Raw genomic sequence first — 27,380 nt, 5'->3', positions numbered from 1 at the left:
TTTCTTCTATTTTTTTTATTTTATATATATAGGCCTTAATTGCTCGTGGAGTCTCTTTTGTTACTCTGCGTGCTGCTCAGTCGACGGGTTTGGAGGGGGTTTGAAAGGAGGGAGGGATGGAGTTGGATAGATAGAGAATGGAAGACGATATCCAATATATGGATTTTTGAAAGACTTTTTTTTTGACTGACTTGTCTGCTTTCGAATGTGATGTGTGATAAACTTGTGAATGCGGGAGAGAATGTGTGGGAGAATGTGTGGGATGTGAGAAAAAAACGTAGCTGTACACACCTGTCTGTGCATCTACCCGGGCAAGGGCGAGGGGGGCCCATTCTCATATTGGAGTCAAAGGCGGACATACATAGGCTTTCTAGGCACCGTATGGAAGACCCCTCCATCTTCACCCACTATATGCACAGCAGACAGACACCATTCACAATTTCACAGCACAACATGTAGATAGAGCTTTAAACATTTAAATTTCTCATACCCCCCCCCTCCCCGGCCCCACCCCCTTCCCCTGTCCACACCACCACCACACACCCACACCCAAGGCAGTCCAGCGCCCAGAATAAAATGCCCTTCCATCGACTGATTAACTCCTCACTCCATCCAGCCGTAGCGTGGATATAAAAAATGACGATCCCTAGTAATATAGCACAACACACCTATCTCTCTCTCCTTTCTTTCCCTATCACCTCTAGCTCCGTTGGCGCACAACCACCACCATCGATCGCTATCCGCGCTCGCGCATCCGCTCTCGCTCATGCAGTAGGGCTGACGAAACGAAGAAGAAAATTAAGAAGCGAAACAGCAGACAACCTGCAACAGCAACAACAACAAAAGCAGCGAAAGCACAACAAACAAGTGTAGCGGAGAATGTGTAGAAAAGCAAAAGCAAAAGGTGGTATCCGAATCCATTTCAATCCAGGAAGCCCCGATCCGGTCCTGTCCGGTGTGCGAACAAAATTATAACCCCCCCCATCCATCCCCCTAATTCCCCCATCCCACCAGCAACAGCAAATAGTAGTAGTAGTAGTAGTAGTATCCCCAATCCCAGTTCGTGAATCGGCCTCATCAAGCCCGTCGTGTACGTCATACCCCTCTCCATCCCACCACCCCTTCTCACCCTTACGAATGGAACAAATCCCAAGCCCGATCACACAACCTCAAAAACTCCTCCTTCTTCATCCTAACAGCCTCCTCACTATCCCTCCCCTCCCCAAACGCACCCGCGGCACCGCCCACAACCCTCCTCGCAGCCGCCGGCCCCTGTCCAAGCGGCGGACTCCGTCCCTCCTCATACTCCTCCCTCCCGCGCCTCCTCCCCGCACCATTACGCATCGCATTCCCCGTCTGCGGACTCGGCGGCGTAGGAGGCTGGTGGCCGCCATAATGCACGATTTTAGGAATGAGTTCTGGACGTCCGCCTGCGAGCTCGGCTTGCGCTTCCTCAGCGGAGCGGTATTCACGCGGGCGCGCGGAGTGCGGTGGTTGTTGCGGGGCCTGTGTGGGGGAGGGGAAGCCAGTGTGGCGGTTGTGATGCGACGCGGCGGCGTTGGAGGAAGGTGGGTATATGCTCGTTTTCGGCCCGTTCACAGCGTCGCGGTGCTGTCCCAGGTTTTCGGCTGCAAAGACGTCTGAGATGGGAGGGAGGCGATTCGCGGTCTGATTCGCGGGGACGTGGTGGATATGCGACGTATTCGAGAGGTTCGACGGCTGATTCTGAACGTGTCGCGTCAGCGGATGCGGTTGGTGACGCCCTGTAAACGTCTGATTCAGCGGCGCGGACTGGATGACGCGCTCGTTGGCGAACTGCTCGTGCGAGGGCGCCACGATGCTAAGTCCGGGAGGCGCCTTGCGTCGCGATGTGCCGGGTGTCTTCATAGCCCCGAATGCGCTGGGTCCGGGCATCTCCTTCGCGCTATCGAGGGGCGCGTCGCCCGGTCGCGCGGTCTGTTGGAGCCGCGACTCGATGATGTGGCGCTGCTGTTCGCGCACGGAGATGCTGCGCTGGAGCTGCTCGCGCATTGTGGGATCTTGCGTCACGAAGCCGGGGGAGAGGCAGGCAAGGCCGACGTCTTGGATGGCGAGGCCGCCGGTTTCTCGCGAGGTGAGGGGGGCGGTGCCTTTTTGGTTCGAGTTTGCGGCGCTGGAGTTGTTCTTGGAGAGGTCGAGCTTGCGCGGTCGGTGGCGCGAGGTGGGGAGGCCAGGCGACGAGGGCTCTTTCTTGACGATGATCTTGGGGGGAGGGGCATTTCGGAGACTGAGAGGGGGGATGTTAGCATGCTTGGATTTTGAGGGAGAGACTGCGGTTGTAGCTTGTATTCTTGACTTACCTCGTTGGCGAGCCTTTTGAGCCTGATGAGCCTCTGGGACTCGTGCTCTCTGATCTCGGCGCATGGTGATTCGATGCGATAGGTGCAGAGATGCGTGTCTCGCGCGGCGAAGAGTTTGACGGCGCGATATCCACGTATGCGTTTCGGTCGTGGGGAGCGGGCGACGGAGCCATTGCGATGGCAGTACTCATGATGTGTGTAGGGTTCTGAGCAGCAAGGGCGAAGTGGTTCTAGTCGTCCTGAAGCACTTCCGGCTTAGAAGCAGCCTGGTGGTGCGACTGAAGAACCGGTGTCGGTGAGGAGATATTGGGCCGCGGAAGTCGTGGCTCTCAATACTCGAGTTTGGGGGAGGATATAACAAACTTGAAGGCAGCGCGCAGCTGTGTCACCAAACGAGGATTGGCAAGACGCTGGACTCTGGTGTTCAAGAAGTGTGAAGGAAGGCGCGCTGGAGACGGAGATCACAAGTCAGTTTTCCTGCTTCTTCTTCAAGTCTCGGTGGGGTGTGGAAAGGTTGAGGTTTAGGTTTAAGAATGGCGAACTGGTAGGTCTTACTTAGACTCCCGATTCAAGTAGGGATGAAGAGTGGGGGTGGTCGAAACGCAGGGGAGGTATTAAATCTGCCACTCTAATAGATACAGAAGAGGCAAGATGTCAAGAGTCGGTGGAGATGAAAGTGAGGGGAAGAAGTTTTAGAGAGACGAGGAGGAGGAGGAAGAGGAGGGAGGAGAAGAAGGAGGAGGAGGAGGAGGGAGTATAGTGGTGGAAGTAGAAATGGGAGTAAGAGTAAGAGTAAGAGTGTAAGAGGAGTAGGAGTAGGAGTAGGAGTACAGTTACAGGACGGTATACTCGAGTTAGTTGGTGGGAATTGTGAATTTGGGGATGTGAAATGGAATGTTGGTGTTGGTGTTGTATGGGGGGAGGGGAGTGGGTGTACACTATTGTTTGAGGTTCTAGGAAGTATCTTCTACTTGTGTGGTAGGAGTGTTTAGTAGTGTGTTTGGCAGTGTTTAGCAGTGAAGTAATACGGAACAGCCTCGACGAAAGATGTAACACGGTACAAGGCAGTCCTGGGGGTGGAGAAGTATATTTCAGGTGCATGCGCACAGATAAAGTACATGGACAAGACCTAGACAAGACCTGGAGGAGACATTTTTCTAGAGGGGGAAGCTGAGATGTATATTGCTAGATTTAAGTAGGGGTACTTGGATGTGTGTAGGGTTTAGTAGTGTAACTGATGTACTAGTACAAGATTTTAGATAAGTTTAGTTCAGGAGGTCAGGGGTGTGGGGGGGAAGGGAGGGAGGGTGAGGGGGTAGAAGGGAGGGGAGGGGAGGAGGGAGGAGGGAGGGGGTTGCCTTGAATGGTGAGTACTCTATCTAGTTTGTAGTAGTAGTATGAAGTAGTGTATGAAATAGTAGTATGAAGGAGTTCTCCATATGAAAAGAAGGGGGCATTCTAAAAAGTGCATCAAGGGGTCAGTTAGTGAACAGCAGTTTCTTCAGCATCAAAATTACCAGCTTTTATCAGCTCCCCCTCCCTTCCCTGCCTGTCAGCCGTGAAAATATATTGAAATATAATATATATCCTCTGCCCCTGCTATCCAGCACTAGAGGGCATCATCATATGACAGCCGGACAGACCGCACAGCACTCTATGTTAGGTGGTAGACGTGGTAGAGCACTATATGATATGTTTCTAGACGGCAGATGGAACAAGCCCTGCATAGTTCTAGAGGGTTTGCATGCTCTAGGGCGAGTAGAGTAGAGTACACACGCTTGCTTTCGTCTCTTCGATCTTCCCGCCGTCTTATGTTCTGTCGTCTGCATGATGGGAAGGTGGTATTGGCGGGTATATACTGTAGGTAGAGTGCAGTAGTTCGGTCTGTCCTCTGTCCTCTCTAACATGCTCTCACAGCGGGTATCACTCTCTCCGGATGATACACTCGCTCAGTAGTACCTACAGTATCTACAGTACAGACACATGCAAGACGCCGTCAAACGTGAGATAAACACTCTCTAAACATTATTTCCATAATGCTATAGAGCCACGCAACTATACCCCGCCACCCTCCACCATCACCGTAGTCATACCACAGTTTAGCACTACAGTATACTCGTACGGCATCATCCACTCCCCCCAAAACATCCCCCATCCCCACCGCAACCCCGATCCAGCCCCCTCGCGCCCCCAGAGGAAACACACACCGTTTTAGATTCATCTGGTCGTCCCCCCCGACTGCAGTTCGATCCCCGCCAATCGGTCCCACAGCACTGGGTTTCGAGACAGCCCTCGCAGCATCCCAAGTCGGACTATTGAATTCTCAATCAATATCCCTGTCCCCCATCATCAGGAGCGAGGTGAGTGTGGTATTTGTGGGTTTGGGACTGGGCTTCTTTGGGGGTGTGCTGGCGCTGGATGATCCGCTAGGGGCGTACACACTAGAGGCGCCCTGGTCGGAAGCTTAGGAGATAGAGTTGGGCACGGTGTCGTGGTAGTGTGGTGGGTGGGAAATGATTGATGGGATGCGATGGGAGTGAAGAAAACCAGTGGGTGGTTATGGTATTCTTGACGGAGAGTATAGAGAAGCAATAGTACCAATAGTACCAATACTCACTCTACTCCATCTCCTCACCGTCACATCCCCCATCCTGAACAAATCTCTCCCTCCCCCAAAAAGCTCAAAGCCTCACAGCACCCAAAACGTCGATCAATTAACATACAACACCTCATTACACCCAAGGGCTGCAGTCGAGTCGGGATGAACACGACGGCGGCGGTATGAAAGGTACCAAAGGGCCGTGCGAACAGGGAAACAGTGGCATCACACACTCACCACATGAACCCTGCACGCCCTTCCCAATCGCCCACCATCGCCACATCTCACATCAAACAAGCCCACAAACCCCCTTCCTATGCCGCCGTACAGGTAGTATACAGTAGCGTAGCTGCCTGCAACGAACCCCCCATCGCCACCACCACCAAACGATCTCCTCTACCGCTCTTCCGTAAGCCCCCCAGCTGTACCAGCCCAGCCCCACGTCCACCACCGCCCGCCGCCGTGACGACGATGCACCGCTACCCACCCTATACCCCGGCACTCTGTCAAACATACTGGCGTTTTGGAAAAGTGGGTACGCCACACCACCCCCTGCGCGCTCTACCACAGGGCAGAGCGAGAGCGCGTCGAGATGAAACGCGACAGGGGAACGCCACGCCACGGGGGGTCGTTGATTTTTTGCTTAATCCAATCAGTCTGAGGGCCGCGGCCTTGGTCTTTTCTGCTGCCGCGTGCTAAAGCTTCGGGGTATAGATTGCGTGGGTTGAGTCCAGTCCCGAGGTAGTCGTCTGATGAAGGGGAGAGGTGCAAGAGATACGAGATGGGTGCGCGATGGGGTGAATAATCGCGATGCCGAGGGAGACAGCACATGAGCGGTGCTGTACTCCGACGACGACGACGATACATCAGCTCCCATCCCATCCCATATGTCTTACAACCCCTTACATCCATCCACCAGCAGCACCTCCATCCTCCTGCACCTGCACCTGCACCACCACACCACCACCCTACCCGCACATCACACATCACCGTACAGCGCACATCCCATCCCACATCACCGTACATCACCCATCCATCCATCCACTCCCCTCCCGCCCAGCCCTCCCCCTCCTAGCCGCGCGCATCCTCATTCACACCGCGCTCTCCCCCCCAATCACCCGCCCCTCCATCCTCCCTAGTCACGTCTCAGTAATCGATAACGCCCTTTTTGCCCCCCGCCCCCTCCCCGGCATCTTTTCATCCCATCCCACCTCGCTTTCCCTTTCGCGTATCGCGTCGTCGTCGCGTACAGTGGGTACCCAGTCCTAGATCCTGACGTGGTTCCTGACGGGGTGTCCTGATGAGGTCCTGATGAGGTCCTGACGGGGTCATGATGGGGTCCTGAGGGGGTCCTCGTCGTGTACGCGGTGCCACGGCAACTCCCTTCCTTTTTGGGGGGCTGGGCTAGTGGACCGTCATAGCCGTGGTGAGGAAAGAGGAAAAATTGGGATTGTAGGGAGGTATGTCCGCCCTATGGTGAGTGCGTGTACATCCCATCCCCTTCGAGTCGTATCATCACGTGCCCCCCTCCAAGCTCTCAAAATGGGTTGCCATCCTTATCATCACATGACTTCTTATCGCTCTCATAGTATGCCTCATATCAAAGGCACGATATAAAAAAGTCCCAATCGCTGATAGATTCCAGAGCCTCCTCCCCCACCTCACAGTATACATTAATTGCCCGCCCAACTCCCGCCATTTCCCTTTAATTACTCGCAATGGCAAGCACCGAAGACGCCTTCGACGGCGACGTCTCGATGGGCGACGTCGCCCCGGCTGTGGTGGCGCAGGATCAGATTGATCCGACCGAGGATGCGGTGTTGGCTGCGCTGTGGGCGAAGCAGAATGTGCGCGTGGTATGTTATTACGCCCTAAAAAGATGGCTGAGAGGAGTGAATTAGATGCTAATAGACTTATAGCTTCCTGGGTCGTCGGATACGGCTGCCAGTTTTGAGTTTACGAATGAGGATCATACACTTGGTAATGCGCTGAGGTATATTATCATGAAGAAGTACGCTTATCTCCCCCTCCGGCGCCCTACTCCTCCTCCTCGTATCTCCCGCACCCATTCCCCAGTCTTGTTTGTTCTAAGGCAGTCAAAACTAACAAACCCCCTAGCCCCAACGTCGAGTTCTGCGGCTACTCCATCCCCCATCCCTCGGAGCCAAAGATGAACATCCGCATCCAGACGTACGAGGGCACGGCGTTTGAGGCGCTGGAGAAGGGTCTGGATGATCTGATGGATTTGTGCGATGTTGTGGCGGAGAAGTTTGTTAGTGAGAGGGAGGCTTTTGGGAGGCAGTAGAGGGGGTGGTGGAGGGGTTGTGAGATATGAGGAGAGTGAGAGGATGGCGTTTGGAGGCGTTTTGTGGGTTGGGTGGTATGTAAAAGCTGCGTGGGATTGTAAGGGCGTTTGGAATAGAATGTAGAATGAGAGGAAGAGAAGTATTTCTGGTTGGCGGTATGCTTTCATATCAAGCAATTTGAGGAATCAGCCACACTGGTTATTATGCATGCAAGTTCTTCAGCTGACAGCACGCACGATTCATCCATCGTGCTTCGTTTGGTGCTTCACTTCCCAAAGCACATCAAATCAGTAGACTCCCAACTAGCAAGAAACACTTTCGTCCTATTCTCGACATAGTAACGGATATATACAAATCCCCCTCTCTCCCACTTCACTACACCCCCTCCACCAAAACTCCCTCTCACCAGCTGGCTCTATCTCTATGCCACGGCCCTCTGCCTCCTCACTCTCCTTCTCTAATTCCGGCCCTCGAGGAAACCGCTCATGAAGTTCTTGGGGAGATGCGCGGTGGGGTCCTCTTCGGCGCGGAAATACTTGAGGATGTGGGGAAGTTGCTTCCAGTAGTTTAGGGTTTCCTATGTTGTGTGTTAGTGATGGGACTTTATGGTATATAACACCACGCCTGTTGCTCCTCTGTCGTCTCTCCAGTGGAAGGTAGGTGGTGATGATGCGTCGTGAGTGCTCTTCCCACAACCCCCAGCTCAACTTCTACCACCACCATCATACCACCTTCACGCTCTTCCCCTCCTCCGCCTTCCGATCATAACAAGGGAAAGGTCATTCCTACCTGGTATTCCGCATGGCTCTGGAACAGCAACATATCCACCACGGGCAGCTGCTTCACGTATCGGTGACGCTCAAACTGCTCCCTCATCTTCGTCCGCAGCTCGCCAACCGAAATGTTCAGCGAGTACATCGTCTGGATCTCCGGGGCCTGTATCGGTACACAATCAGCATCAATCCATATACACACAGCAGCGGCTCCTCCAATTCTCCCCTCCCTCCCCATCCCCGGCCCAATCCAATCCAATCGACCCACCCAGCCCAGCCAGTCCGCAGTATTCGCATCCGTATCTCTCGAGGGGGTAACGGGGGGTGACATACAGAACGAATCCACTCGCGATAGCTCTTCGCAACCCGCCTCTGCGCATCATTCCAATTCACAGCTGCAACCACATTAGCCCCCATCCCCGTCTCCAATCCACACACTAGAATCCCCTGGGGTTCCAAACTCACACTGCCGCGTCCGCTGCGCGAGGTAGGTGGGATTGATGACCATATTGTGCGCTGGTTGTTGTCTCTTCTTGCAGCTAAAAGAGGGCGCTCATTCATCGCTCATCGTCGTTCGTTTGAAGCTCGGGCGGAAGCCGGGATTGAATATCACGTGATGTTTTTGGTTGCCTGAGGTTGGGGTCGTAAGGCTGAGGTTTTTATTTATTTAGGGCCCCGCCACTGGAGCTGTTGACATGTTAGACAGCCTTACAGACGACAGGCAACTTTCTTTTCCCTGCTTCACGCCACGACATCAACTCCTCGATTTCGACACGCAGCTTGGATACAACAGGAACTACTTTGCGCATCACACCCCCTCCTCCACCGCAAACATGCCCGCCATCCGGCACGCCTCGAAGCGCAAAGCTCCCCCCGCCGGCTTCAGCGACATCGAAGACTCCCTCCTCGTCTTCGCCAACAAGATGAAAGACGCCGAGAACGCGCCCACAACCGCAGCACCGAAGCACCAGGCGCTCTGGCCCATCTTCCAGGTCTCGCATCAGAGGAGCAGGTATGTGTGGGAGCTATATAAGCAGGAGAAGATTAGCAAGCAGCTGTATGAGTGGTTGTGTAAGAATGGGTATGCGGATGCGATGTTGATCGCGAAGTGGAAGAAGGATAGTTATGCCAAGGTGAGTAATCTCTGTGGAGTGAAGTGGGGGAGAAGAGGGATGGAGGCTAATGGGATGCAGCTTTGTTGTTTGAGGTGCATACAGACTAAGGAAACGAATTTCAACTCGACGTGCATATGCCGCGTGCCGAAAGCGAATCTGAAGGAGGACCAAGAGGTTGAGTGCGTGAGCTGTGGGTGCAAGGGGTGTGCGTCTGGGGATTGAGCGGGGCACTCGTCATGTCCATGGAGAGAAGCGGCGGTCTGTCACGTTACGAGGATATCAGGAAGGGAAGGCAGGAAGGGGGAAGGTTCAGAGGGAGGGAGTTCAGCGGAACAAACGCACGGCGCTGCGATTTTGGTTGGCATGGCGTTCTTTTGCATGGCGTCTGCTGGGAGGGATTACTACAGTCTTACACACTTCATAGGTTCAGAATACCAATAAGTTCATCACCCATCAACCTCTTTTCACCTCGCCAGCTGAGACTACTGTTACAGTCCTCCTATCGTGACAACCTCTCAAGGTTCAAATCACAACCAGTGCAGCGCCCCTCATCCCCTTTTGACAAGATCTCTACCACTGCCCCGTCAACCCCAGTTCGTCCAACCTCTCCCTTCTCCCCCGCAGATATTCAGCATACACCTCCTTTGGCAACTCCTCATCAGGTACGCAATCAGAACCATAGGCGAGCGCGAGTACCCTGTCTCGCAATGAACTAGCACTCGCGGATTCCCACCACGGGTCCAGGATTCAGATTCGATTTTCTTCAGCCTCTCCAACTCCTTTTCGTCAAACAGTGCCGCGTACCCCCCATCCTCGCTTTCCAGCGGCGGACCACCGACCTCGGCGTCGAGCTGGCGATCAATGAAACCACAGATCCTAGAGAGGTGAACAAGCATATCCTCCGTGCTGTTATTCAGACACACGAGGGACAGGCGATGCGCATACAGGCTATCGCGCCGGCGATGTCGTGGTCTATTATCGACATATGCACCGAATGGGCGGTGCCCCTTCGGACTACTCAGGCTTTCTTGTATGTGAGACTGGCAGGGTGTGCACGGGGTTTGTTGACGATTACGATGCGGCTGACATTTATGGTTGAGACCATTAGATAGCCTAGTTAATTAACTAATTTCCACCCTGCTGTTCTATATGCCGTGATTTATTTGCTACGCCTATAACTGTGAGAATTTTGTGTACAGCAGCTGCAGTTGTCCTCAATTCTAACGCCAGACATTGGCAGCTTCTCTAAGGGGTCTCGTGATGAAGCTTTTTGAATCGGTAACATGATGGCTAGCCTCCCCTCGAGTTATATATCGACCTAATTATAGAGCCTGCACTTTTGTTACCCGTGTGGCGTCCGAGTAAGCTCGCGGCTGGGGTACAAAACACTGCCTGCACTTTTGTAAATTCTTACCGGTTGGCTGATCGTCAATGTGGCGTCAGGGGTGGGCACTGACTGTGATTTCGCGTGTTGCACTTTTGCGAGAGTCGTCCTTGCGACGTATTTATAACCTGTTCTACGCCCTTGGATTAATCTCTACTCATTTTCCCTCTTTTTGTTCTACTGGCAAGTTTCTTATTCTTCTCAGTCACCGTTTTATTCTGTGCGTTCAATGCCTCGAGTTTACTATGGCGAGTAATAATAACGAGGCTACCCCTTTGGTAGTCGACGGAGGGAAATCCATGCCTAAAAAGCGTCGCAACCAGAAATGGGACGAAATCAAGACAAGCGCCTTCCAGATCTACATGGTTGAGGATAATGATCTAGCGGTCACTATGGCAAAGATTGAGACAGTTTATGGGTTCAAAGCAAGGTACGATATAAAATTTGACACCTACACTGAAGTCTCACATAAATTCTAGCCCCAGAGGATGGAAAGGCCAGATGAAAGAATGGGGTTGGCACAAGAACATACAGCAATGCGACATGCAATGGATTGTTGCCAAAGGAACAAAACGTGCACGAGAAGGCAAAGACACGGATTATTTCTATGGAGAAACCCAGGTCACAGCACAGAAAATCGAAAACTTTAAGAGAAGGAAGACAGCAGAAGTGCCTGACAACATGCGTGAGTTATTCTATTCCTATCATCTCTTGGTCCTTTTTAACTAGAGACAGCAACGCCTCCGAATGTCAGATACAATACCCCTTCCAACGCGGACAGCAAATTGCACTCTATCGAGGTATTTAACCCCCTACCATTGTTCCTTAGTCCTATACTAAATACGATTAGGGATATGCAGGGATCGTCTCGTACAGCTCACCTCTGTCCCAAATGTCTGACCTTTATATGGAGGAGGCTAACATAGCTGAGTCACTTTGTTCTCAGAATGAGAATACTCCTACTGTCGCAATTGAGCCACCAGCGAAATACAAATCCACGCTCGATGAGTGCCTGTCTAATAAAGACGATCCTTGGACTCCTTTCTCTTTGTACCGGCTTGGCGACTACGACGCTATACTAGCTAAGCATAGCCAGAAGCTTGAGCAAGTTTTAGAATTTGAGGCTTGTCTTCAGGTAGAGGATTCCCTAGGCGAACTCAGTGGCATCGAAGATCTATTCCTCATAGAACCTTACTCTACAATGGACTGGGAGCAAGAGAATTCTTCCGACGCACTTGCTGTGGACGACGCATTCGGTCTTTCCTTAACACTTGCCGAATACCGGCATAAACAAGAATGCTCGGTTCTTGAAATCACCAATTCAGCAAAGCACATGCATCAATGTCTCCTCGAGCACTTCTCTCATGAGAATCCCTTCCTTGACGAGGGTGCAGAGGCAACAGCTCACCTAAACCATGGGCTTCCTCTAAGGAGGGAAGGGAAATGGACGTCTTGTGCCGGGCAACTCCTCCAAGACTGCGAATCTGCAATGAACTCAGGAGCCCATGATAGCCAGCTTATTCTTCGTCTGGGGAGCGACTTCATAAAACTCTTTCTAAACGTCGATAATGAATCCAACGAGAGCGACTCTCTTGTGGAAACATTCCGGCAGGAGCTGCGTCAAGGTCTAGGTCAAAACTCTGATTTCCAGGACATCTTGAAAGCTACTCGCGATGTAGCCATTGATCAGTATTTGTTAGCCAACTACCCTGATCACTGTGTGCGCCCCAAGTACCTCACAGATACCACGCAGTTTGGATGGCTATCGGGGGCTGCCAACTCTGCACACATAGACAAAGATCTTAGCTCGACAGGCAGTTTGAGCGCGAGCGTAAGCCACAAATACGGATTAACCTACTCATGCGGCGAGATCTCCGGCATAAGCGATTCGATCTTCATGGCATGCTGACCCTCCCTGTTCGACCGACTCACTCGGCTATCTACAGACATCCAAGGGCGCAGTGCATCGCGTAGCCAGAGGTTGACCCGGTCTCGTGTGATCGAGGCGGTCGTCATCTCAAATTTAATGAAAGGCTGGGAGCGGGCAGATCCGAGGGGGCGGGGGATAGAGCACCAGATGGTAGTATGTGAACAGAAAAGTTATAATGCCTCTTTTGGTGTCCACTTCCTCGTACTTGCGCTAAGTATTCTTGCATTGTCCCATTGTGAAATGGACACCCTGGTATTCCACGAGAACCCATGAATTGCCAACAAGACAGTCTTTCCAAATGGAATAAAGGGATGCCATACCAGGATAGAACGGAACACAGCCATCCCCGAGGCCATTCCCTCCCTCTAACGCCTCGGTGTACGCCAAACTGTCTTCGGCCGCATCAGACGGATTGAGAGGACGCCGGCCGCCAAATGTGGCACTTGTTGGCAGGCATCGCCCGCGGATAGAGTGGCGAGCTTCCGGCCCTCGTGACACGCCTTCCAACCTACCGTCTGGCACAGTTGGGCTCTGAGATGCATTGCCCTGCTCGCCGTAATTACAGGCCTTGCACGCCATGGTGGCGCACTTCGACGTTTGGGTAGAATATCATTGAAAGATATTGCTTGAGATCTTAGTTGACATCGGCGAGGGTGAATTTAGAGTGTTTCTAATAAGACTGAAGTAGATTGCATGAAATAGCATGTGAGAAGAAGGAGTTCGGAATAATAATGGACCGAGGTAACTAAGACACGTCCATTCACGCAACATAATTTTTCTTATCACGTCGTAATGGTGATGTTTTAATATACAAGTATACTATCATTGGTAAGGGAGTATTTTTTCTTTCGGCATGTAGAATCAAACGAAGGCTCTTGCCTTGCTTCGTGGACTGGCTGGGTATTATTTTGACAAGGGTCAAGGTAACAATGCACAGTACGTACTGTAGTGCCCTAGAGCCAATATGGTCTAGTATATGTCTGTAAAAGCTTAAACTTTAAATTTCGGACCATCGTATTTCCGGTAAGCCTCGCCTCCTAGGTCGGTGGCTGAAATACAAACATTTTGTACTTAATCGATAACATACAACACCGCGCCCCACAGTCCAGGGCAAGCAAGAACGCAACCATGCCACGCGCCGAGGCAGGATCCACGAAGCAGCTCAACAATCAGCTTAAGTCCAAAGGACTTCAACGTTTAAGATGGTATTGTCAGGTGAGTTTACCATGGTGGCGCATCCAATTCGTATTTGCGATACTGACCGTCTACCAGGTTTGCGAAAAGCAGTGCCGCGACGAAAATGGCTTCAAGATGCACACCCAGTCGGAATCTCATGTTAGGCGGATGCTGCTGGTTGGAGAAGACCCCAAGAAGTTTATCAACGACTACAGCAACCAGTTCCAGAGAGACTTCTTGCTGCTACTACGAACATCGCATGGCGAGAAGCAAGTCCAAATGAACCACTTCTACCAGGAGTATATTGCCAACAAGGAACATATTCACATGAACTCGACAAAATGGCCATCGCTCACAGAGTTCGCGAAGCACCTTGGCCGGGAGGGCATATGCAGGGTCGAGGAAACGGACAAGGGAATTCATCTTGCGTGGGTAGACAACTCGCCTGAAGCATTACGGAGACAAGATGCCGTGCGGAAGAAGGAGATGCAGGATAAGGGCGACGAGACTCGTGAGCAGAAGCTTATTCGCGACCAAGTCCGGAAGGCCCGGGCGGATGCTGAAGCCCGCGGGGTCCATGACGAGGATGAAGGCGATAAGGAACTAAAACGCGTCGAAGGAGAGAAAATCAAGCTTAGTTTTGGGTCAAAGCCTGCGGCAGTAAATCCAACGTCAGAATTAGAGACGCAGGGTTCGGCGACGAAAAGGGAACCATTGTCTGCGAGCACAGCCACGGCCTCCAACAGCGGAGTGGCGAGTGGAGATACTACTTTGGCGACGGCCGAAGGTGACAGCACAGCAAACCCTGTCAAGGAAGATATTCCAAGCGCCCCCGCCAAAATATCACTGCAAATGGGATTCCAGAGCAAGCCTAAAAACGTCTTCGCGGCAGCTAAGAAGAATGCGTTAGGAGGAAAAAAGGTTGCTCAAATACAACAGCCCAAGAAGATGAGCGAGGCAGAGCGGATTATGAAAGAGGAGATTGAGCGGAAGAGAGGTAGGGACGGTGGAGGAGGATTTGGAGGACCGGCCCCGAAGAAGCCAAGGTTTTGAGACCAGATATGATGTGGATATGAGGATAGGCCCAGATGGACCTATCCAGGGGCGTTTGTATTAATGGGTTTATATGGCGTTCAAGATACCAAGCATAGCATTAATCATAGAAAACACTCTGGAGTCTTATTCTTGAAAGAAATTAGGCTCTAAAAATCTGACTCCTTAATCCCATTCTTGCCCTGTGATTGACGCCGTCGCAATGCCGTTTAACCCAACCCATTTCCTGCGCCACGTAAAGAAGTCCCATTTGTGCTGCGTCTAATCCTCCTGTGCACTACCATCGCGACTGCAAAACTGTTAGCTATCTCTTTGTTTCACTTATTCACGATCTCCAACTTACGGAATATATCTGATCCTGGCTTCATTCTCCATCGTATCGACAACCTCCTCCGGTAGTATGCCAGACACCTTTGTCGCATACACGCCTCTCACGTAGCCATCAAGTCGCTGCCACTTTGCGACCCAGGATTTGCTTGGATCTGCGAGTGTGATGAGGCCTTCGAAGACCTGCGATGTGCAGTCGGCAATCGCGTCCATGGAGCCCTGAAGACGCAGAAACTCCTCGCAGTTTGGACACCCTTCCTTGTGAAATGTCTAGAGAGTAAGGTTAGAGTGGTGGATTTGAGGCGAAAAGCACCTCAAACTTACAGCTTGGGTCTGGACTATTGAACAGACCATGCATGCGCGCATGTTCCTCTGCTGCCCTGGGGGAATGTAACGAGACGACATGGTGTATAATGAATTAAGATGGTTTAATAGTCTCGGTGAGCACCTGCGCTGGTGGCTTTCGTGCGACACTCGTAAGAGATAAGGCACGGTGTTGTAGAAAAGCTGAAGTAAGTTTCTATCAATGAGGCTGAAGGTGGTGGCGGTTGATGCACAGCGGTAGTACAGTTCACTGCCACGTGACCACGCGTGCCTTAAGCTTCTAGATCGCTTAAGTCTAAATTTAAGCGGGGTTGGGATGGAGAAGGCGAACCTCGTGCGTTGTGTGGATCGAATTCGAACATTGGAGAATGCCTGGTCCTAACTGTTTCTGTTTCGCAAACATTTGACTCTTTCTCATAAATTCCTGCGACTCCAGAAATATAAACCAGATCTCTTCAACGAATTTTACGAATACAAATTATAGGCGTCTGGTCTAGCCAAGAAGCACTCTCCCACCATGACTGCTCCTGATCCCGCAGGCGTTGCTCTGAAGGACCAGGGTAACAAAGCGTTTGCTGCGCACGACTGGCCAACTGCGATCGAATTTTACACCAAGGCTATTGAGAAGGACCCAAACCAACCGACATATTACAGTAACAGAGCTCAGGTCAGTCGCACCCCGCCTATTCAAGTGGTCGCATGACTAACCAGAAGAGACAGGCCAACATCAAGTCCGAGGCGTTTGGCTACGCAATTGCCGATGCGACGAAGGCCATTGAACTCGACCCCAATTTCGCGAAGGTATGAAGGACATATATTTGGTTTGGGTGCTGTTTCACTCATTGATATATCTTATAGGCCTATTACAGACGAGCTGTTGCATATTCCGCGATTCTCAAACCTCGCGATGCAGTAAAGGACTTCAAGGCTGTTGTTAAGAAGTTGCCAGGTGATAAAGATGCGAAGCTGAAGCTCGCAGAGGCTGAGAAGCTTGTACGTCGGGCGGCCTTCTTCAGTGCTATCGAGCTAGGAGAGGAACCTTCCGCGGCCGAAGGACTGGATATCCCTTCCATGGTTGTTGACGCGGATTATGATGGTGTTCGACTTGGCGATGAAATGACCCAGGAATTTATTGATGACATGATCGAGCGCTTCAAGACCGGCAAGAAGATACACAAGAAATACGTTTACCAGATTGTTCTCGCTGTTAAGAAGATTGTGTACGACGAACCAACCATGGTAGAGGTGGACATCCCCGAAGATGCGACGCTCACTGTTTGTGGAGATACCCATGGTAAGGCTATTCCCTATGTCTCTGAGATATTGTGCAGGTTGAACCCTGAGTGCGTTGTATCAACTGCTAACAATATGAAGGCCAATATTTCGATCTCATGGAGCTTTTCAGGTTGAATGGCTTCCCCACTGACAAGCATTATTATCTCTTCAACGGCGATTTCGTGGATCGTGGATCTTGGTCGACAGAAATCGCGCTCCTGCTATACTCTTATAAGTGGATTCGCCCACAAGCGTTCTTCATTAACAGAGGAAACCATGAGACGGACGACATGAACCGTGCTTATGGCTTCGAGGGCGAATGCAAAGCGAAATATAACGAGAGGACCTTCAAATTATTCAGCGAGTCATTCTCAGCGTTGCCGCTGGCTACTTTGATCGGACACCAGTACTTTGTCCTCCACGGAGGTCTATTCTCTGATGATAAGATCACCTTGGACGATATCAGGAAGTTAAACAGGCATAACCAGCGCCAGCCTGGTCAAGAAGGACTGATGATGGAAATGCTTTGGACCGATCCACAAACCGAGCCTGGACGTGGCCCATCGAAGAGAGGCGTGGGAATGCAGTTTGGACCTGATGTTACGAAGCGATTCTGTGACAACAATAACCTCACTGCCATTATCAGAAGTCACGAAGTGCGCATGGATGGTTACGAGGAAGAACACAACGGGAAGTGCATTACAGGTATGCCGAAACTTCCCATGTTTATTGAATTATATTAATTGTGAATTCTAGTTTTCTCCGCCCCGAGGTACTGTGATAGCACAGAGAACAAGGGTGCATACATCAACATTGGGCCAGACTATAAGCTGGATTTCCACAAATTCGATGCCGTCCCTCACCCAGACATCAAGCCAATGGCTTATGCTCACAGCTCGTTAATGTCGTCGATCTGATCTGATTTGGGATTATCGAAGTCCACTGTTCCCTCATGAAATCATGCATAAACTTCAAATATTTTGGGAAGATATAATGGTAGCCTGGGGCGTTTTCGGATCATTCGCATTGCCGGAAGTTGGAAATGCACATATCTTATACACTAGACTTTATATAGCCAGAATGTATAGTAGCCTTGCATGAATTGCTTGGGTATCGTTTGTCGTTCGCGCTGGTAGTTCATGTTGCCCATGTATTTTGAATTCCTTGAGAGGCAACCAGAGACCCTAACCAGTTGCCGCTGGCCTTCAACTTCCACGCCACCTTTGAACTGCCTTCACCCGTTCCAACCCATTGCCCCATCGCGGCGATGACGGCTCTTAAGTCTTCTCTTGGCACACGAATCCAGCAGCCTTTTTGGTCCACCTTGAGAATATCAACTGATATGGCAGCGCCAGTAAGCCCAAGAAATTGATTTAAGCCGGATGTGAGATGTGATCGAACAGTGAGTATGTCAAGATCAGTCGTTGGTTGGCCATCAGAAATGTATTCCAAATAGGCGTATGAAAATGATGGGTTCTTGATAGTTTTGGTTGTGATATCGCAGCCCTTCTTCGGCGCAATTGGTAGCTCGGTCCTACTTTCCGCGTCTTCCACGCCCGTCATCGAGATATCTTCTCGTTCTGTGTCATGGTTCATGCTGCTGTCTAAATTTGGGGCTTGAACACTAGTCATTTCGAGGGTTGTTTGTTCTCTTTCTGGTTGAGATGAAGTTGGGTGGATGCAAGGCTCGGAAGTAAATTTAGCGTCAGCCTTGTCGGATGACGCCGCATCTACGATTTTAAAGCCCCAACCTTATACTCATTCCTACATGGCCCCGACAGTGCCCCACCATTTACTACATACCAGAGCACGCCACTTCGTCACAACATACCAAAGTGCTTGGGGATTTAGGACAACATGGCTTTGCCTCCATCAAATGCGTTGGTGCGCCGACGGACCGATACGGAGTTGATGCCGCCCCCGCCAAAGCGAATCAAGCGCCCTCAAAAGGTGCTGGACGAGGAGGCGTATACCGAAGGCATTTCCCACATCATAGCCAGAGACTTCTTTCCGGGGCTTCTCGAATCGGAAACACAGTCAGAATACCTCGATGCATTAGATTCTAAAGACCAGGTTTGGATCTCGAGTGCAGGGCGCCGACTGGCCCATGTCATGACCCCGGGGCGAAAACGAGGGCGAAGAGGAACTTCAATACAAACAAGAAGCGGGTCGGAGACTCCTAAGGGATATGCAGGAGATACGCCTATGTCTGTGGTGTCAGATGTTTCTTCGGCATCAACGCAGGCAGATGTGAAGGAAGAAGTCGATACGAATATGAGCTTGGACGCCTTTCAGTCTAAATACACCAGCGAGGACAACGAAAGTTTCTACAAGCTACTCGATAAGCAGAACAAAGCTCGGGCCGAGAAATACGCATGGATGTGGAGGGGAAATAAGCTGCCATCCAAGCAGATGCTAAAACAGAACGAGGTGGAGACAAAGCTGTTAACAAGCGGACAGTCCTTGGTCGATGATGGAGGCGAAAGGCAACGATTAGCCATCCGGGATGTTTCCGAGAAACCCGCCATGGTGGACACCTGGAAGTCGAAGCCAGATAATAACTTTATGTTCGGCCCTGAAGGAGTGGAAGACTCGATCGAGACAGTGGCACAAAGGGCACAGACTACTTCAAAAGCGGCTCCTAAGGGGGTCGTATATAACAATACCCGTATGCCTGGGCTGGTTACCGTGGACGAATCCCAAGTCCCGCCGTCTCCGTCACTCTCGGCTATCCAGGACGCTATCGCTGGAAGGCCACGCACTACCGACTCCGAGCCAGGCTATACTGGCAGTGAAACGCCGCGTGTCAACGGGTATGCGTTTGTGGATGAGGATGAACCTGAGCCGGAAGAGCGGACCCAGTCATCGCCCGCGATTTTGCTTGGAAAGGGTGATGCTACGCCAAACCCCTTTAAAATAAAGGAGCATAGCAAGAGGGAAGGTTTACACCACAGGATGGTTGATCGGGTCGCGAGAATGAAACGAGCATCCTCCCAAGCTGGCATGACGGGAAAGGTTGATGCGAGTCCAGTGCCGAAGTTTCCGAGCAGTCCACGGGTTGGAAGTGGCGGGCTAACTCCAGCAGCACAGCGCCTTTGGAGTAGAGTAGGGAAGTCGGGGATGGCCTCTCCAGGCTTTGGGAATAAGACTCCCGGAACTACTAGGTCTAGGTCGACGAACTTGAAGCCTAAGTGGACTCCAAAGTGAGTGGGGGTCAAGGCAAATTGTTGATTATGATGGAACGCCTTATGAATATAAAATGATAAAAGGAAGGGTGGGGCAGGGGTTACGTTTTCCTGGAGTTAACATACCCCCCCGGGCATTGAGTTAGAATGATAATAATAATAATACCAAGAAATTCTAGACGCCTCAAAGTATTTTTAAATATCCAATTTGTAAAATCGAGAATTCAAAGAGCTCTGCCCTGAGAGAATCCCGTTTACCGTTGTGCCAAAAATGGCCCGTGCGGAAGTGCTCATGTGCGTCATTGTGCAAGGGAACTTAAAAGAATTTCTGGCGACGGACTACGCGTACCTCGCCCGCCAGACTGAACAACTTCATTCGTAGCAACCGCCCTAGCCCCCGACCACTCAGAATGCACGGGCTATAAGAAAACATCTCTGTGCGTCTAGCACCATGTCGGGGAGACGACTTCTCGATGCAGCAGCATTGTTCAATGCGTCCCGCGGCATTGCAAGGAAGCATGTAGCGTTGCGGCAGGAACAGTTCGATCGTTTTACCAAGACTTCAAGCATTGCCAAAGCCGTTAAATCAGAAGCTGCACGCTACACTGAAACCGCGAGGGCCGCCTCTTTTTTGGCATCACGATTGAACGAGGACAAGCCACAATGGGCCTCAGAAGCGGCAGAGACAAACCCGGGCGACTCGGCACAGAAAGTTGCGCCTCATCCTGGCCCCGAAGGCGCCAAACCAAACGAAGCCCGGCATATTATACAAGAAGAAGCTAGCATCCCTAGCCGTCCGGATGGCACGATACCTCCAAGCAAGCTAGATGCTGAGAAACTCGAGGGGAACCATAGTATCTTGTCAGAACAACCTCCCAAGGCGGCAAATGCGCACCCTAGCCAGCCAATCGAACCCAGCCGTCATAGTCGGGATAATCACTTGACATCGGATGAAGCGAGACGGTTACAACGGAGTTATGAGAATCAGATTCCCTCATATGCCGCAGATGGGAAGGCCGACACTTCACGAAATGACACACCCAATGGTATTGACAACGATAGCTCCTACAAGCCATTGCAGTATAACTCACCCATTCTGTCCTCGTTGCCCAGGGTTAAGGTGCCGAAACACCCTAGCCATGTTCAAGCAGACGATGCGCACCTGAACAATCAGGGCTTAAACTCGGAGTCTTACTCGTCTCCTGTTCAAGCCCCAACGGCCAGCACAGTTGGAAAAATAGACACTCTCGCAGAAGAAGAAGAAATCCCAGAGGGAATAAATACTGCAATCTTTTCTAGCTCCCGCGTTGCTAAGTCATTGGGCGGAAGAGCGCATACCAACGTTAGGAGCTCCGATAAAGTCACTCCGCAGCCGACCCCTACACAGATACCTAGGGGGGTTCCTTCCAAAACTGCTCAGCAACACGATACGTTCACTTCTGATGCCGAGGTTCGGAGTCCAGAGACAGTTCTGGAGCAGAAAGATGAAGACACGCTGATCAAAGTAAGCACCGATTCCACGCCCAAAACCAGGCAGTGGCATCTGATAGCTAACATACACGCCCTAGATAATCGCAGAAGCTAGCGCACCAAAGGCTGTGTATGAAATGCGAGAGTCTAAAGTTCCATCTTCCAGAATGGGGAGGTTGTGGAATTATGGCGGACTAGCAGCTGGTATGTTCGGTGGCGCTATTGGCGAAAGCCTACGTAGAGTCACCGGCAATGGTGGAGAGGGTTCATTCATGCTAAGCGCTGCGAATATGGATAGGCTAGTCGCCAAACTGTCTCGAATGAGAGGAGCAGCACTCAAGATGGGTCAAATGTTGAGCTTTCAAGACTCAAAAATGCTCCCTGCGCCAATCCAAGAAGTCCTGCTCAGAGTGCAAGATAACGCAGACTATATGCCCGCGTCTCAGCGAAATAAAGTGCTTGCTGCGGATTTAGGTGCAGACTGGCGTGATTTATTCGACACGTTCGATGAGAAACCAATAGCTGCCGCCTCTATTGGGCAAGTCCACACTGCTACTTTAAAATCTACAGGAGAGCGGGTAGCTGTGAAAGTACAGTACCCTGGAGTCGCGGATTCCATTGACTCGGATCTGAGCAACCTCGCCGTGCTTCTCACAGCATCTCGGTTGCTGCCGAAAGGACTCTTCCTCGACAAGACTATCGCCAATGCAAGAATAGAGCTTGGTTGGGAATGCGATTATCTGCGAGAGGCACAATGCGGCCGACGATTCCAAGAATATCTTGCGGACGAAACTGACACCTTCATTGTTCCGAGGGTCATCCCGGAAGCCTCTGGGAAGCAAGTCATCACAATGGAATTTATGGAGGGAGTAGGCGTCACAAAGATCCAGGACCTCACCCAGGAGCAGAGGGACTGGATTGGTACGAACATCCTCCGCCTCTGTTTGCGCGAGATCACCGAGTTCCGGTTCATGCAAACTGATCCTAACTGGACCAATTTTCTGTTCAATGCCGAGAAGAATAAATTAGAGCTCTTGGATTTCGGCGCCTCGCGAGAGTATCCAGAAGAGTTTATTACGAAATATACACAGCTTTTAAATGCTGCATCAAAGTCCGACGAGGAAACAGTACGCAAATTGTCGGTCGACCTTGGCTACCTCACAGGCCACGAGTCTAAACCGATGGTCGATGCACATATTGCGTCCGTCATGACCCTGGCCGAGCCATTCCTCGCAACTTCTCCGGAGGTATACGACTTCAGAGATCAGACCATTACCGAAAGGGTGAAGGGTTTAATCCCTCTGATGATTAAAGAACGATTGGCACCTCCGCCAGAAGAGACCTACAGTCTTCACAGAAAGCTGAGCGGAGCTTTCCTGCTTTGCGCACGTTTGGGAAGCCAGGTTCGCTGTAGAGAGCTCTTCGTGAATAGTATGAACAAGGGCGGGTATAATTAGGTTGTACAACACTGTAATAACATAAATGCATTGGCAAGGGTATGGCAATATGTAGACATAAGGATATATTGGACATAGACAATACAATTCGACTCATAATCTAACGCCGGGGTATATATTTTTCCATCCAGAGGCGTACTACGAAATTCATGAGTAGTATGATCAATTGTCTCCGCCAAAATCTCGTCTGGCATATGGAAGGTTCTTCTTCTCTTTCCCTTCCACCTTCTTCCTTCTCCTCTCGATAACATGGTCCAGTTGCTTCCCCTTGAGCGAGCTGTATTGCTCCATGATGAACTGCTTCTTCTGCTCAGCTTTCTTGAGGTAGAACGGTGTCTTGCCTTCCTTGACCAATTGCTTCTCTTCTTTGCGGTGCTTGTCCAGAATTTCGGACTCCTTTGCCTTCCTCGCCGCAGCCTTCACTTTAGATTCCAACGAGTGAAGAGTGCGCTTCATTTTTTCTTTCTCATGTTCGTCCTTGGATTTCTTAATCTGCTCCTTGAGAGCCTTGACCTCATCTTGCCTGTAGTCATTCAAGAACGAGTAGGCCTTGTTTACTTTCGTATCATCCACCTGTCCTACCGATGGATCAAATCTTGGGTCTCGGTAATCCCGCTTTATAACTGGAACGACGTCGCGCTTTCGTGAGACTGCCTTCTTGCTTGAAATCTCTGTTGGGGCGTTTTTATTTGAGCGGCTAAAATCCCTGTGGTCTTTTCGCCCTGCCTTTCTTTCGGCTGCCTCATTGTTTTCCCACGGGTCGTCGGACACTTTCTTGGGCCGTTTTGTCTCCTTGCCGGGTTTCCCTTTTGCTGACCGCTGTATAGACTCCTGCGCTTTGGCCAATGCGCCAAAGGATATTGATGCTGCCTCGCCAGGCTCAGATCCTTCTGATTCAGAGTCTTCCGCATCGCCCTAATAGAATGTTAGAATATATTCATGAAGTATTTGAGTGAATTGACTCACAGAGTCATCGCTTTCATTATTGTTAGCTAAGTTCTCATCTACACCATCCTCACTGCCGCTGGCACCATCGTCTTGATCTGATGACTCTGAGAGTTCTTGTGGCTCCTCGCTCGCATCTCTTCTAGCTCGGACTCGCCGTTGGAGCGATGACTCAAGGGCCTTGCGCTTTACAGAGGACATTGTTCAGGTTGCGAGATAATGTATGACCAACCGTGGGGTAATCTTCATCTTCAAAGGCAACCTTCATAAAAATTTGGTGGTCCGTGCATTGGCCCTGATAGTATTAACGCTAAGTTAGTTTGGGTCATATCTTAGGCGGAAGAATGCGGCACAATCTTTATCGGCCGCGATTATTTCGACACTCATCGGGTTGTACTCAGCGGGAGGCGGAGAGTACATTTCACTGGTGCCTGGACTCACAGTCTTTTCAAATCGAGCAACCTAACGCATGAACACTAAGTCGCTCCTATATAGAGCTGCTGCAACACCCGTTTGGAACTGCATCAAGGCGTCATCCAAGATTACTTTGACAAGCGCACAGCGGCGACATAGCCGCTATACCAAAATGATTCCCGTTGGGATGAGGAAACAGGCCCACAAGGCTCTGCCTACATTCCAAGAAATGGCATCGCAAAGGATTGCCGTTCTAGATGCTGCGATTGCGGCTCTAAATTCAAGGGAAGACACAAACTCCAAGAAACTCAAAAAGCTCGCACAACATCTCGCCGAAAAGGCCGATTTGGAGGTACAGCTAAGCCAACCTCCCGGCACTGAAGCCACTCGTGGCCCATTGATATTGTAAGTGAATAGCTGGCCGACGAGCCTGTTCTCATCTTACTCCTAGAAACCTTCCATCTCGGCCAATGTATTAACCTGGGGCTTGTTACAGAGGCGATGAGACTTCGATAGATTCTACAATGGTCACTCCAGGGTCAATACCCGGCGTCAAGAAACATAAACCAAAGAAGAAAAAGAATCAAGAAGGTCCTAGTTCACAGGCAGTGAATCAAGGCGAAGGACAACTTCCACAGCCGATCCCGAAGGTTCAAGTTACTACGCGCAAACTACGATCACAGAAGGTCACAGCCACGGCCACAACAACCTCAACCACAACGACGGTGACGACTACTGCTCGTAGAGACCCAATAGTCCCACCATCAGCCGGCTCCGGCGGTGTTCCCGACCCATCACCGGCATATCTCGAGCGCTCACTTCTTGCCCCTCAGCAAGCCGTTAAGCCGCAGCACATCCTCCTTGTCCTAGATTTGAATGGGACAATTCTCTATCGTCCGGACAGGAGGCGTCCCTCGCACTTTTTGGAGCGCCAGTCTACAGCGTCCTTCCTCGATTATATCTTCTCCCGCTTCCAAGTCATGGTCTGGTCCTCAGCACGCCTCGAAAATGTGCGACTCATGGCCGACAAGTTGTTTCCAGGTCCAAGGCGCCAATACCTCGTTACTGAATGGGGCCGTGACCGTATGGGCCTAACCCCCGAAGACTTTGTGAGGAGAGTTCAAGTGTACAAGCGCCTCGAGAAGGTCTGGGCCGAACCCGGTATACAAAACCGGCATCCGCTACAAGCGACGGGTGCGACCTGGGACCAGTCAAATACAATTTTGATTGACGATTCGTTGGAGAAAGCCCGAAGCGAGCCGTTCAATCTTGTGGAACTTCCGGAATTTAAAGGCGACTCAGAACCTACTGACGTATTGCAACACTTAACGATGTATCTGGACGATATCCTAATGCAGAAGGATGTCAGCGCATACATGCGTCAAAATCCATTCAAAGCCAGCTATGCGGCCAGTTACGCGGCCAGTTATGGAGCCAGTGATGGTGCTACTTCCGAGGGGGAATGATAACGTTTACTTTTACAGCCTGTTGGAAAACGGCAGGACACACAAGCTGATGCTGGGCGTTCATTCAGGTTACAGACAGGATGGCTGGAGAAAAGGGCGAGTATGGCAGCAACAGGATCACTAGTGGGAGGAAGACTTGTACATTGTCACTTTACTACAGAGATAAACAAGGACGGATAAATCATGATTCATAATTGTGTATATCATTGCATCATAAAAGTAGTCTAAGCTACAATCATTGACAAGTCAACAAAATTACTTGTGAAATGTCTACTTGAAGACCTTTCCGTCGGCCCATGGGTACTCCTTGCCGTTGACGACAACGGGCTTCTCCCAGGTCCACTGCTCGTTGACGAACTCGCGGTCCTCAGGCTTGGTAGCATCAAGCTTGGTGAACTGGTAGCTCTCGTAGTCAGGAGCGACATCGAAGCAAGGGAGAGCATCCTGGCCACGGATGAGGAAGGCACCCTTGATGACAGAGTCGTTGGCAGCGCCGTACACGGAAGCACAGCCGAAGATGTACTTGCGGGAAGCCTCAAGACGAGCGAAGAATCCACCGATCAAGTTGGCGGTCATGAAGACCTGGGTCAACTCATCGTTGTACTTGTAGTCGACAGCCCAGAGGGAGTAGTCCTCAGGGTTGTAGTTCTCCCAGAACCATTTGAGGGCAACTGGGGTGTCGAGGTTGGAGTACTGACGCTTCCACTCATCAATGGGGACGGTGGGCTTAGGGAGAGCCTCGCAAGCGTGCTTGGCCTTGGGGACCTCAACAACTGGCTCTTCCTCCTCATCATCAACCTCCTTGGCCTTGGGCTTAGCAGCGGCCTTTGGTGCCTTGGGGGCGGACTCAGCCTTCTTCGGGGCAACGTTCTTCAGGGTTGGCTCATCAATGAAGTTGAGCTCACCAGCAACGTTGGTGTAGATGGGCTGGTTGTAGACGGTCTCGTACCAACGGGTGACGTTGGGGTACTCCGCGCGCCAGGCCTTGTCGAAGAAGAACTGGAAGCCACGAGAGATGAGAGCAGTGCCGAATAGATCGGCAAGGGTGATGCGCTCGCCAGAGAGGTAGGTGTTGTTGGCAAGGTGTGCCTCGATAACAGAGACAACCTGGAGAACTTTCTTCTGGGCATCCTCAACGCTCTTCTTGTTGTATGGGACACGTCCCTGGAGAGGCTGGAACCAGCTGCCAAGGCTTGGGAGAACCTCGGAGTTGAAGAACGACATCCACTTCAGGATAGAGGCATAGTCCTGCTTGGTCTTGCCAAGAAGGGTGGTCTTCTCGTTCTGGGAGGTGACTGATGAATTGTTAGCAGAAGTTCATGAACGCTGCGTCATTTTGCAAAAAAGTAAACAATTCGTTGTTATGCTCAGAGTCTAATTAATAAATTACTCAACACGGAGGATTAAGACAGGGATAAACTGTTGACAATGTTCTTCATCATAGCATAGTGTAAATAGCGGGGTAAAACAGATAAAATGAGCTTACTGTAGATGGCAATGGCGATGCACTCAGAGAGAACGAAGCCATCGGTACCAACGAAGGTTGGGATCTTGCCCAGAGCGTTGGTCTTGAGATACTCATCGGAGACACCCTGTTTAGGGTCCTCGTTGACAATCTCAAGTTCGATGTTGTTGGCCAGGGCAACCGCCTTGATGGCAGTGGACCTTGGGTTTCCCTGTTAGATTGTTGGTCAACTCAATCGAGAGGACTATGATGGCCAAGAGGCATCTTCACTTACCTCGGAGGTGTAGAGCTTTCCAAATGCCATTTTTGCGGTTATGGGAAGTGATCAGTTGTGTGGATGAGGAGAAAAAAGAAGAACAAATTGCCGCAAAACTTTC

General features: G+C 51.0%; 14 protein-coding genes across 14 annotated transcripts; 8 read left to right on the top strand and 6 right to left on the bottom strand.

The window, feature by feature from the left end:
* Positions 1-1,017: 1,017 nt before the first annotated feature.
* Positions 1,018-3,245, bottom strand: VE01_04279 (uncharacterized protein). The gene is made up of 3 exons (XM_018273754.2): positions 2,895-3,245; positions 2,340-2,787; positions 1,018-2,266 (listed from the first exon to the last, which is right to left on the bottom strand). The coding sequence occupies exons 2-3, from the start codon at positions 2,528-2,530 to the stop codon at positions 1,132-1,134; spliced, it is 1,326 nt and encodes a 441-aa protein (XP_018131113.2). The 5' UTR covers positions 2,531-2,787; positions 2,895-3,245; the 3' UTR covers positions 1,018-1,131.
* A 2,914-nt stretch (positions 3,246-6,159) lies between these two features.
* Positions 6,160-7,449, top strand: RPC19 (RNA polymerase subunit AC19). Its single transcript, XM_018273753.2, has 4 exons — positions 6,160-6,414; positions 6,584-6,794; positions 6,858-6,949; positions 7,057-7,449. Exons 2-4 carry the CDS (start codon positions 6,657-6,659, stop codon positions 7,241-7,243), a joined length of 417 nt encoding a protein of 138 aa, XP_018131112.1. The 5' UTR covers positions 6,160-6,414; positions 6,584-6,656; the 3' UTR covers positions 7,244-7,449.
* Positions 7,450-7,539: 90 nt separating this feature from the next.
* VE01_04277 (uncharacterized protein) lies at positions 7,540-8,569 on the bottom strand. The gene is made up of 4 exons (XM_018273752.2): positions 8,483-8,569; positions 8,351-8,412; positions 8,034-8,180; positions 7,540-7,821 (listed from the first exon to the last, which is right to left on the bottom strand). Exons 1-4 carry the CDS (start codon positions 8,523-8,525, stop codon positions 7,702-7,704), a joined length of 372 nt encoding a protein of 123 aa, XP_018131106.1. The 5' UTR covers positions 8,526-8,569; the 3' UTR covers positions 7,540-7,701.
* Positions 8,570-8,850: 281 nt separating this feature from the next.
* VE01_04276 (uncharacterized protein) lies at positions 8,851-10,253 on the top strand (the record flags this gene model as incomplete). Its single annotated transcript, XM_018273751.1, has 4 exons — positions 8,851-9,150; positions 9,627-9,794; positions 9,849-10,162; positions 10,250-10,253. The coding sequence occupies 4 exons, from the start codon at positions 8,851-8,853 to the stop codon at positions 10,251-10,253; spliced, it is 786 nt and encodes a 261-aa protein (XP_018131105.1).
* A 389-nt stretch (positions 10,254-10,642) lies between these two features.
* On the top strand, positions 10,643-12,613 carry VE01_04275 (uncharacterized protein). The gene is made up of 3 exons (XM_059463602.1): positions 10,643-11,201; positions 11,252-11,316; positions 11,367-12,613. Exons 1-3 carry the CDS (start codon positions 11,018-11,020, stop codon positions 12,423-12,425), a joined length of 1,308 nt encoding a protein of 435 aa, XP_059319756.1. The 5' UTR covers positions 10,643-11,017; the 3' UTR covers positions 12,426-12,613.
* A 909-nt stretch (positions 12,614-13,522) lies between these two features.
* On the top strand, positions 13,523-14,849 carry VE01_04274 (uncharacterized protein). The gene is made up of 2 exons (XM_018273749.2): positions 13,523-13,661; positions 13,719-14,849. Exons 1-2 carry the CDS (start codon positions 13,575-13,577, stop codon positions 14,673-14,675), a joined length of 1,044 nt encoding a protein of 347 aa, XP_018131114.1. The 5' UTR covers positions 13,523-13,574; the 3' UTR covers positions 14,676-14,849.
* SPT4 (transcription elongation factor spt4) lies at positions 14,714-15,586 on the bottom strand. The gene is made up of 3 exons (XM_018273748.2): positions 15,327-15,586; positions 15,019-15,272; positions 14,714-14,964 (listed from the first exon to the last, which is right to left on the bottom strand). The coding sequence occupies exons 1-3, from the start codon at positions 15,405-15,407 to the stop codon at positions 14,937-14,939; spliced, it is 363 nt and encodes a 120-aa protein (XP_018131108.1). The 5' UTR covers positions 15,408-15,586; the 3' UTR covers positions 14,714-14,936.
* Positions 15,587-15,673: 87 nt separating this feature from the next.
* On the top strand, positions 15,674-17,712 carry PPT1 (Palmitoyl-protein thioesterase 1). The gene is made up of 5 exons (XM_018273747.2): positions 15,674-15,993; positions 16,047-16,127; positions 16,185-16,620; positions 16,701-17,306; positions 17,358-17,712. Exons 1-5 carry the CDS (start codon positions 15,844-15,846, stop codon positions 17,516-17,518), a joined length of 1,434 nt encoding a protein of 477 aa, XP_018131107.1. The 5' UTR covers positions 15,674-15,843; the 3' UTR covers positions 17,519-17,712.
* VE01_04271 (uncharacterized protein) lies at positions 17,320-18,421 on the bottom strand. The gene has a single exon (XM_018273746.2). It carries the CDS (start codon positions 18,231-18,233, stop codon positions 17,739-17,741), a length of 495 nt encoding a protein of 164 aa, XP_018131117.1. The 5' UTR covers positions 18,234-18,421; the 3' UTR covers positions 17,320-17,738.
* On the top strand, positions 18,352-19,972 carry VE01_04270 (uncharacterized protein). Its single transcript, XM_018273745.2, has one exon. The coding sequence runs from the start codon at positions 18,459-18,461 to the stop codon at positions 19,806-19,808; it is 1,350 nt and encodes a 449-aa protein (XP_018131116.1). The 5' UTR covers positions 18,352-18,458; the 3' UTR covers positions 19,809-19,972.
* Positions 19,973-20,137: 165 nt separating this feature from the next.
* VE01_04269 (uncharacterized protein) lies at positions 20,138-22,823 on the top strand. The gene is made up of 2 exons (XM_018273744.2): positions 20,138-21,290; positions 21,355-22,823. The coding sequence occupies exons 1-2, from the start codon at positions 20,238-20,240 to the stop codon at positions 22,711-22,713; spliced, it is 2,412 nt and encodes an 803-aa protein (XP_018131199.1). The 5' UTR covers positions 20,138-20,237; the 3' UTR covers positions 22,714-22,823.
* On the bottom strand, positions 22,765-23,934 carry RRP36 (rRNA biogenesis protein rrp36). The gene is made up of 2 exons (XM_018273743.2): positions 23,680-23,934; positions 22,765-23,628 (listed from the first exon to the last, which is right to left on the bottom strand). The coding sequence occupies exons 1-2, from the start codon at positions 23,857-23,859 to the stop codon at positions 22,876-22,878; spliced, it is 933 nt and encodes a 310-aa protein (XP_018131200.1). The 5' UTR covers positions 23,860-23,934; the 3' UTR covers positions 22,765-22,875.
* VE01_04267 (uncharacterized protein) lies at positions 23,916-25,859 on the top strand. Its single transcript, XM_018273742.2, has 2 exons — positions 23,916-24,477; positions 24,569-25,859. The coding sequence occupies exons 1-2, from the start codon at positions 24,128-24,130 to the stop codon at positions 25,536-25,538; spliced, it is 1,320 nt and encodes a 439-aa protein (XP_018131121.2). The 5' UTR covers positions 23,916-24,127; the 3' UTR covers positions 25,539-25,859.
* VE01_04266 (uncharacterized protein) lies at positions 25,712-27,337 on the bottom strand. The gene is made up of 3 exons (XM_018273741.2): positions 27,278-27,337; positions 27,025-27,214; positions 25,712-26,833 (listed from the first exon to the last, which is right to left on the bottom strand). Exons 1-3 carry the CDS (start codon positions 27,305-27,307, stop codon positions 25,809-25,811), a joined length of 1,245 nt encoding a protein of 414 aa, XP_018131203.1. The 5' UTR covers positions 27,308-27,337; the 3' UTR covers positions 25,712-25,808.
* Positions 27,338-27,380: the final 43 nt, after the last annotated feature.

Source organism: Pseudogymnoascus verrucosus (genome assembly GCF_001662655.1).
Source record: "Pseudogymnoascus verrucosus strain UAMH 10579 unplaced genomic scaffold scaffold_17, whole genome shotgun sequence".
In the NCBI taxonomy this organism is placed as follows: Eukaryota; Fungi; Ascomycota; class Leotiomycetes; order Thelebolales; family Thelebolaceae; genus Pseudogymnoascus; species Pseudogymnoascus verrucosus.
The sequence above is the reverse complement of the archived record's forward strand: the minus strand, read 5'-3'. Positions and strand labels throughout refer to the sequence as shown.

Coding starts and splice junctions, on each gene's coding strand:
- VE01_04266 (XM_018273741.2), bottom strand. CDS start 27,307: ATGGCATTTGGAAAGCTCTACACCTCCGAG. Junction 27,215..27,277: donor GAAAGCTCTACACCTCCGAG/GTAAGTGAAGAT, acceptor ACAATCTAACAG/GGAAACCCAAGGTCCACTGC. Junction 26,834..27,024: donor CATCGCCATTGCCATCTACA/GTAAGCTCATTT, acceptor ACAATTCATCAG/TCACCTCCCAGAACGAGAAG.
- PPT1 (XM_018273747.2), top strand. CDS start 15,844: ATGACTGCTCCTGATCCCGCAGGCGTTGCTCTGAAGGACCAGGGTAAC. Junction 16,621..16,700: donor TGTTTGTGGAGATACCCATG/GTAAGGCTATTC, acceptor AACAATATGAAG/GCCAATATTTCGATCTCATG. Junction 17,307..17,357: donor CAACGGGAAGTGCATTACAG/GTATGCCGAAAC, acceptor TGTGAATTCTAG/TTTTCTCCGCCCCGAGGTAC.
- VE01_04277 (XM_018273752.2), bottom strand. CDS start 8,525: ATGGTCATCAATCCCACCTACCTCGCGCAGCGGACGCGGCAGT. Junction 8,413..8,482: donor CGCGCAGCGGACGCGGCAGT/GTGAGTTTGGAA, acceptor ATGTGGTTGCAG/CTGTGAATTGGAATGATGCG. Junction 7,822..8,033: donor AGAGCCATGCGGAATACCAG/GTAGGAATGACC, acceptor CACACAACATAG/GAAACCCTAAACTACTGGAA.
- RRP36 (XM_018273743.2), bottom strand. CDS start 23,859: ATGTCCTCTGTAAAGCGCAAGGCCCTTGAGTCATCGCTCCAACGGCGA. Junction 23,629..23,679: donor ATAATGAAAGCGATGACTCT/GTGAGTCAATTC, acceptor ACATTCTATTAG/GGCGATGCGGAAGACTCTGA.
- VE01_04267 (XM_018273742.2), top strand. CDS start 24,128: ATGAACACTAAGTCGCTCCTATATAGAGCTGCTGCAACACCCGTTTGG. Junction 24,478..24,568: donor ACTCGTGGCCCATTGATATT/GTAAGTGAATAG, acceptor GGCTTGTTACAG/AGGCGATGAGACTTCGATAG.
- VE01_04271 (XM_018273746.2), bottom strand. CDS start 18,233: ATGACTAGTGTTCAAGCCCCAAATTTAGACAGCAGCATGAACCATGAC.
- VE01_04274 (XM_018273749.2), top strand. CDS start 13,575: ATGCCACGCGCCGAGGCAGGATCCACGAAGCAGCTCAACAATCAGCTT. Junction 13,662..13,718: donor GTTTAAGATGGTATTGTCAG/GTGAGTTTACCA, acceptor ACCGTCTACCAG/GTTTGCGAAAAGCAGTGCCG.
- RPC19 (XM_018273753.2), top strand. CDS start 6,657: ATGGCAAGCACCGAAGACGCCTTCGACGGCGACGTCTCGATGGGCGAC. Junction 6,795..6,857: donor CGAAGCAGAATGTGCGCGTG/GTATGTTATTAC, acceptor ATAGACTTATAG/CTTCCTGGGTCGTCGGATAC. Junction 6,950..7,056: donor AGGTATATTATCATGAAGAA/GTACGCTTATCT, acceptor CAAACCCCCTAG/CCCCAACGTCGAGTTCTGCG.
- SPT4 (XM_018273748.2), bottom strand. CDS start 15,407: ATGTCGTCTCGTTACATTCCCCCAGGGCAGCAGAGGAACATGCGCGCA. Junction 15,273..15,326: donor CAATAGTCCAGACCCAAGCT/GTAAGTTTGAGG, acceptor CTTACTCTCTAG/ACATTTCACAAGGAAGGGTG. Junction 14,965..15,018: donor GCCAGGATCAGATATATTCC/GTAAGTTGGAGA, acceptor ACAGTTTTGCAG/TCGCGATGGTAGTGCACAGG.
- VE01_04269 (XM_018273744.2), top strand. CDS start 20,238: ATGTCGGGGAGACGACTTCTCGATGCAGCAGCATTGTTCAATGCGTCC. Junction 21,291..21,354: donor ATGAAGACACGCTGATCAAA/GTAAGCACCGAT, acceptor TACACGCCCTAG/ATAATCGCAGAAGCTAGCGC.
- VE01_04270 (XM_018273745.2), top strand. CDS start 18,459: ATGGCTTTGCCTCCATCAAATGCGTTGGTGCGCCGACGGACCGATACG.
- VE01_04275 (XM_059463602.1), top strand. CDS start 11,018: ATGAAAGAATGGGGTTGGCACAAGAACATACAGCAATGCGACATGCAA. Junction 11,202..11,251: donor AGAAGTGCCTGACAACATGC/GTGAGTTATTCT, acceptor AACTAGAGACAG/CAACGCCTCCGAATGTCAGA. Junction 11,317..11,366: donor GCAAATTGCACTCTATCGAG/GTATTTAACCCC, acceptor AAATACGATTAG/GGATATGCAGGGATCGTCTC.
- VE01_04279 (XM_018273754.2), bottom strand. CDS start 2,530: ATGAGTACTGCCATCGCAATGGCTCCGTCGCCCGCTCCCCACGACCGA. Junction 2,267..2,339: donor TCAAAAGGCTCGCCAACGAG/GTAAGTCAAGAA, acceptor CCCCCCTCTCAG/TCTCCGAAATGCCCCTCCCC.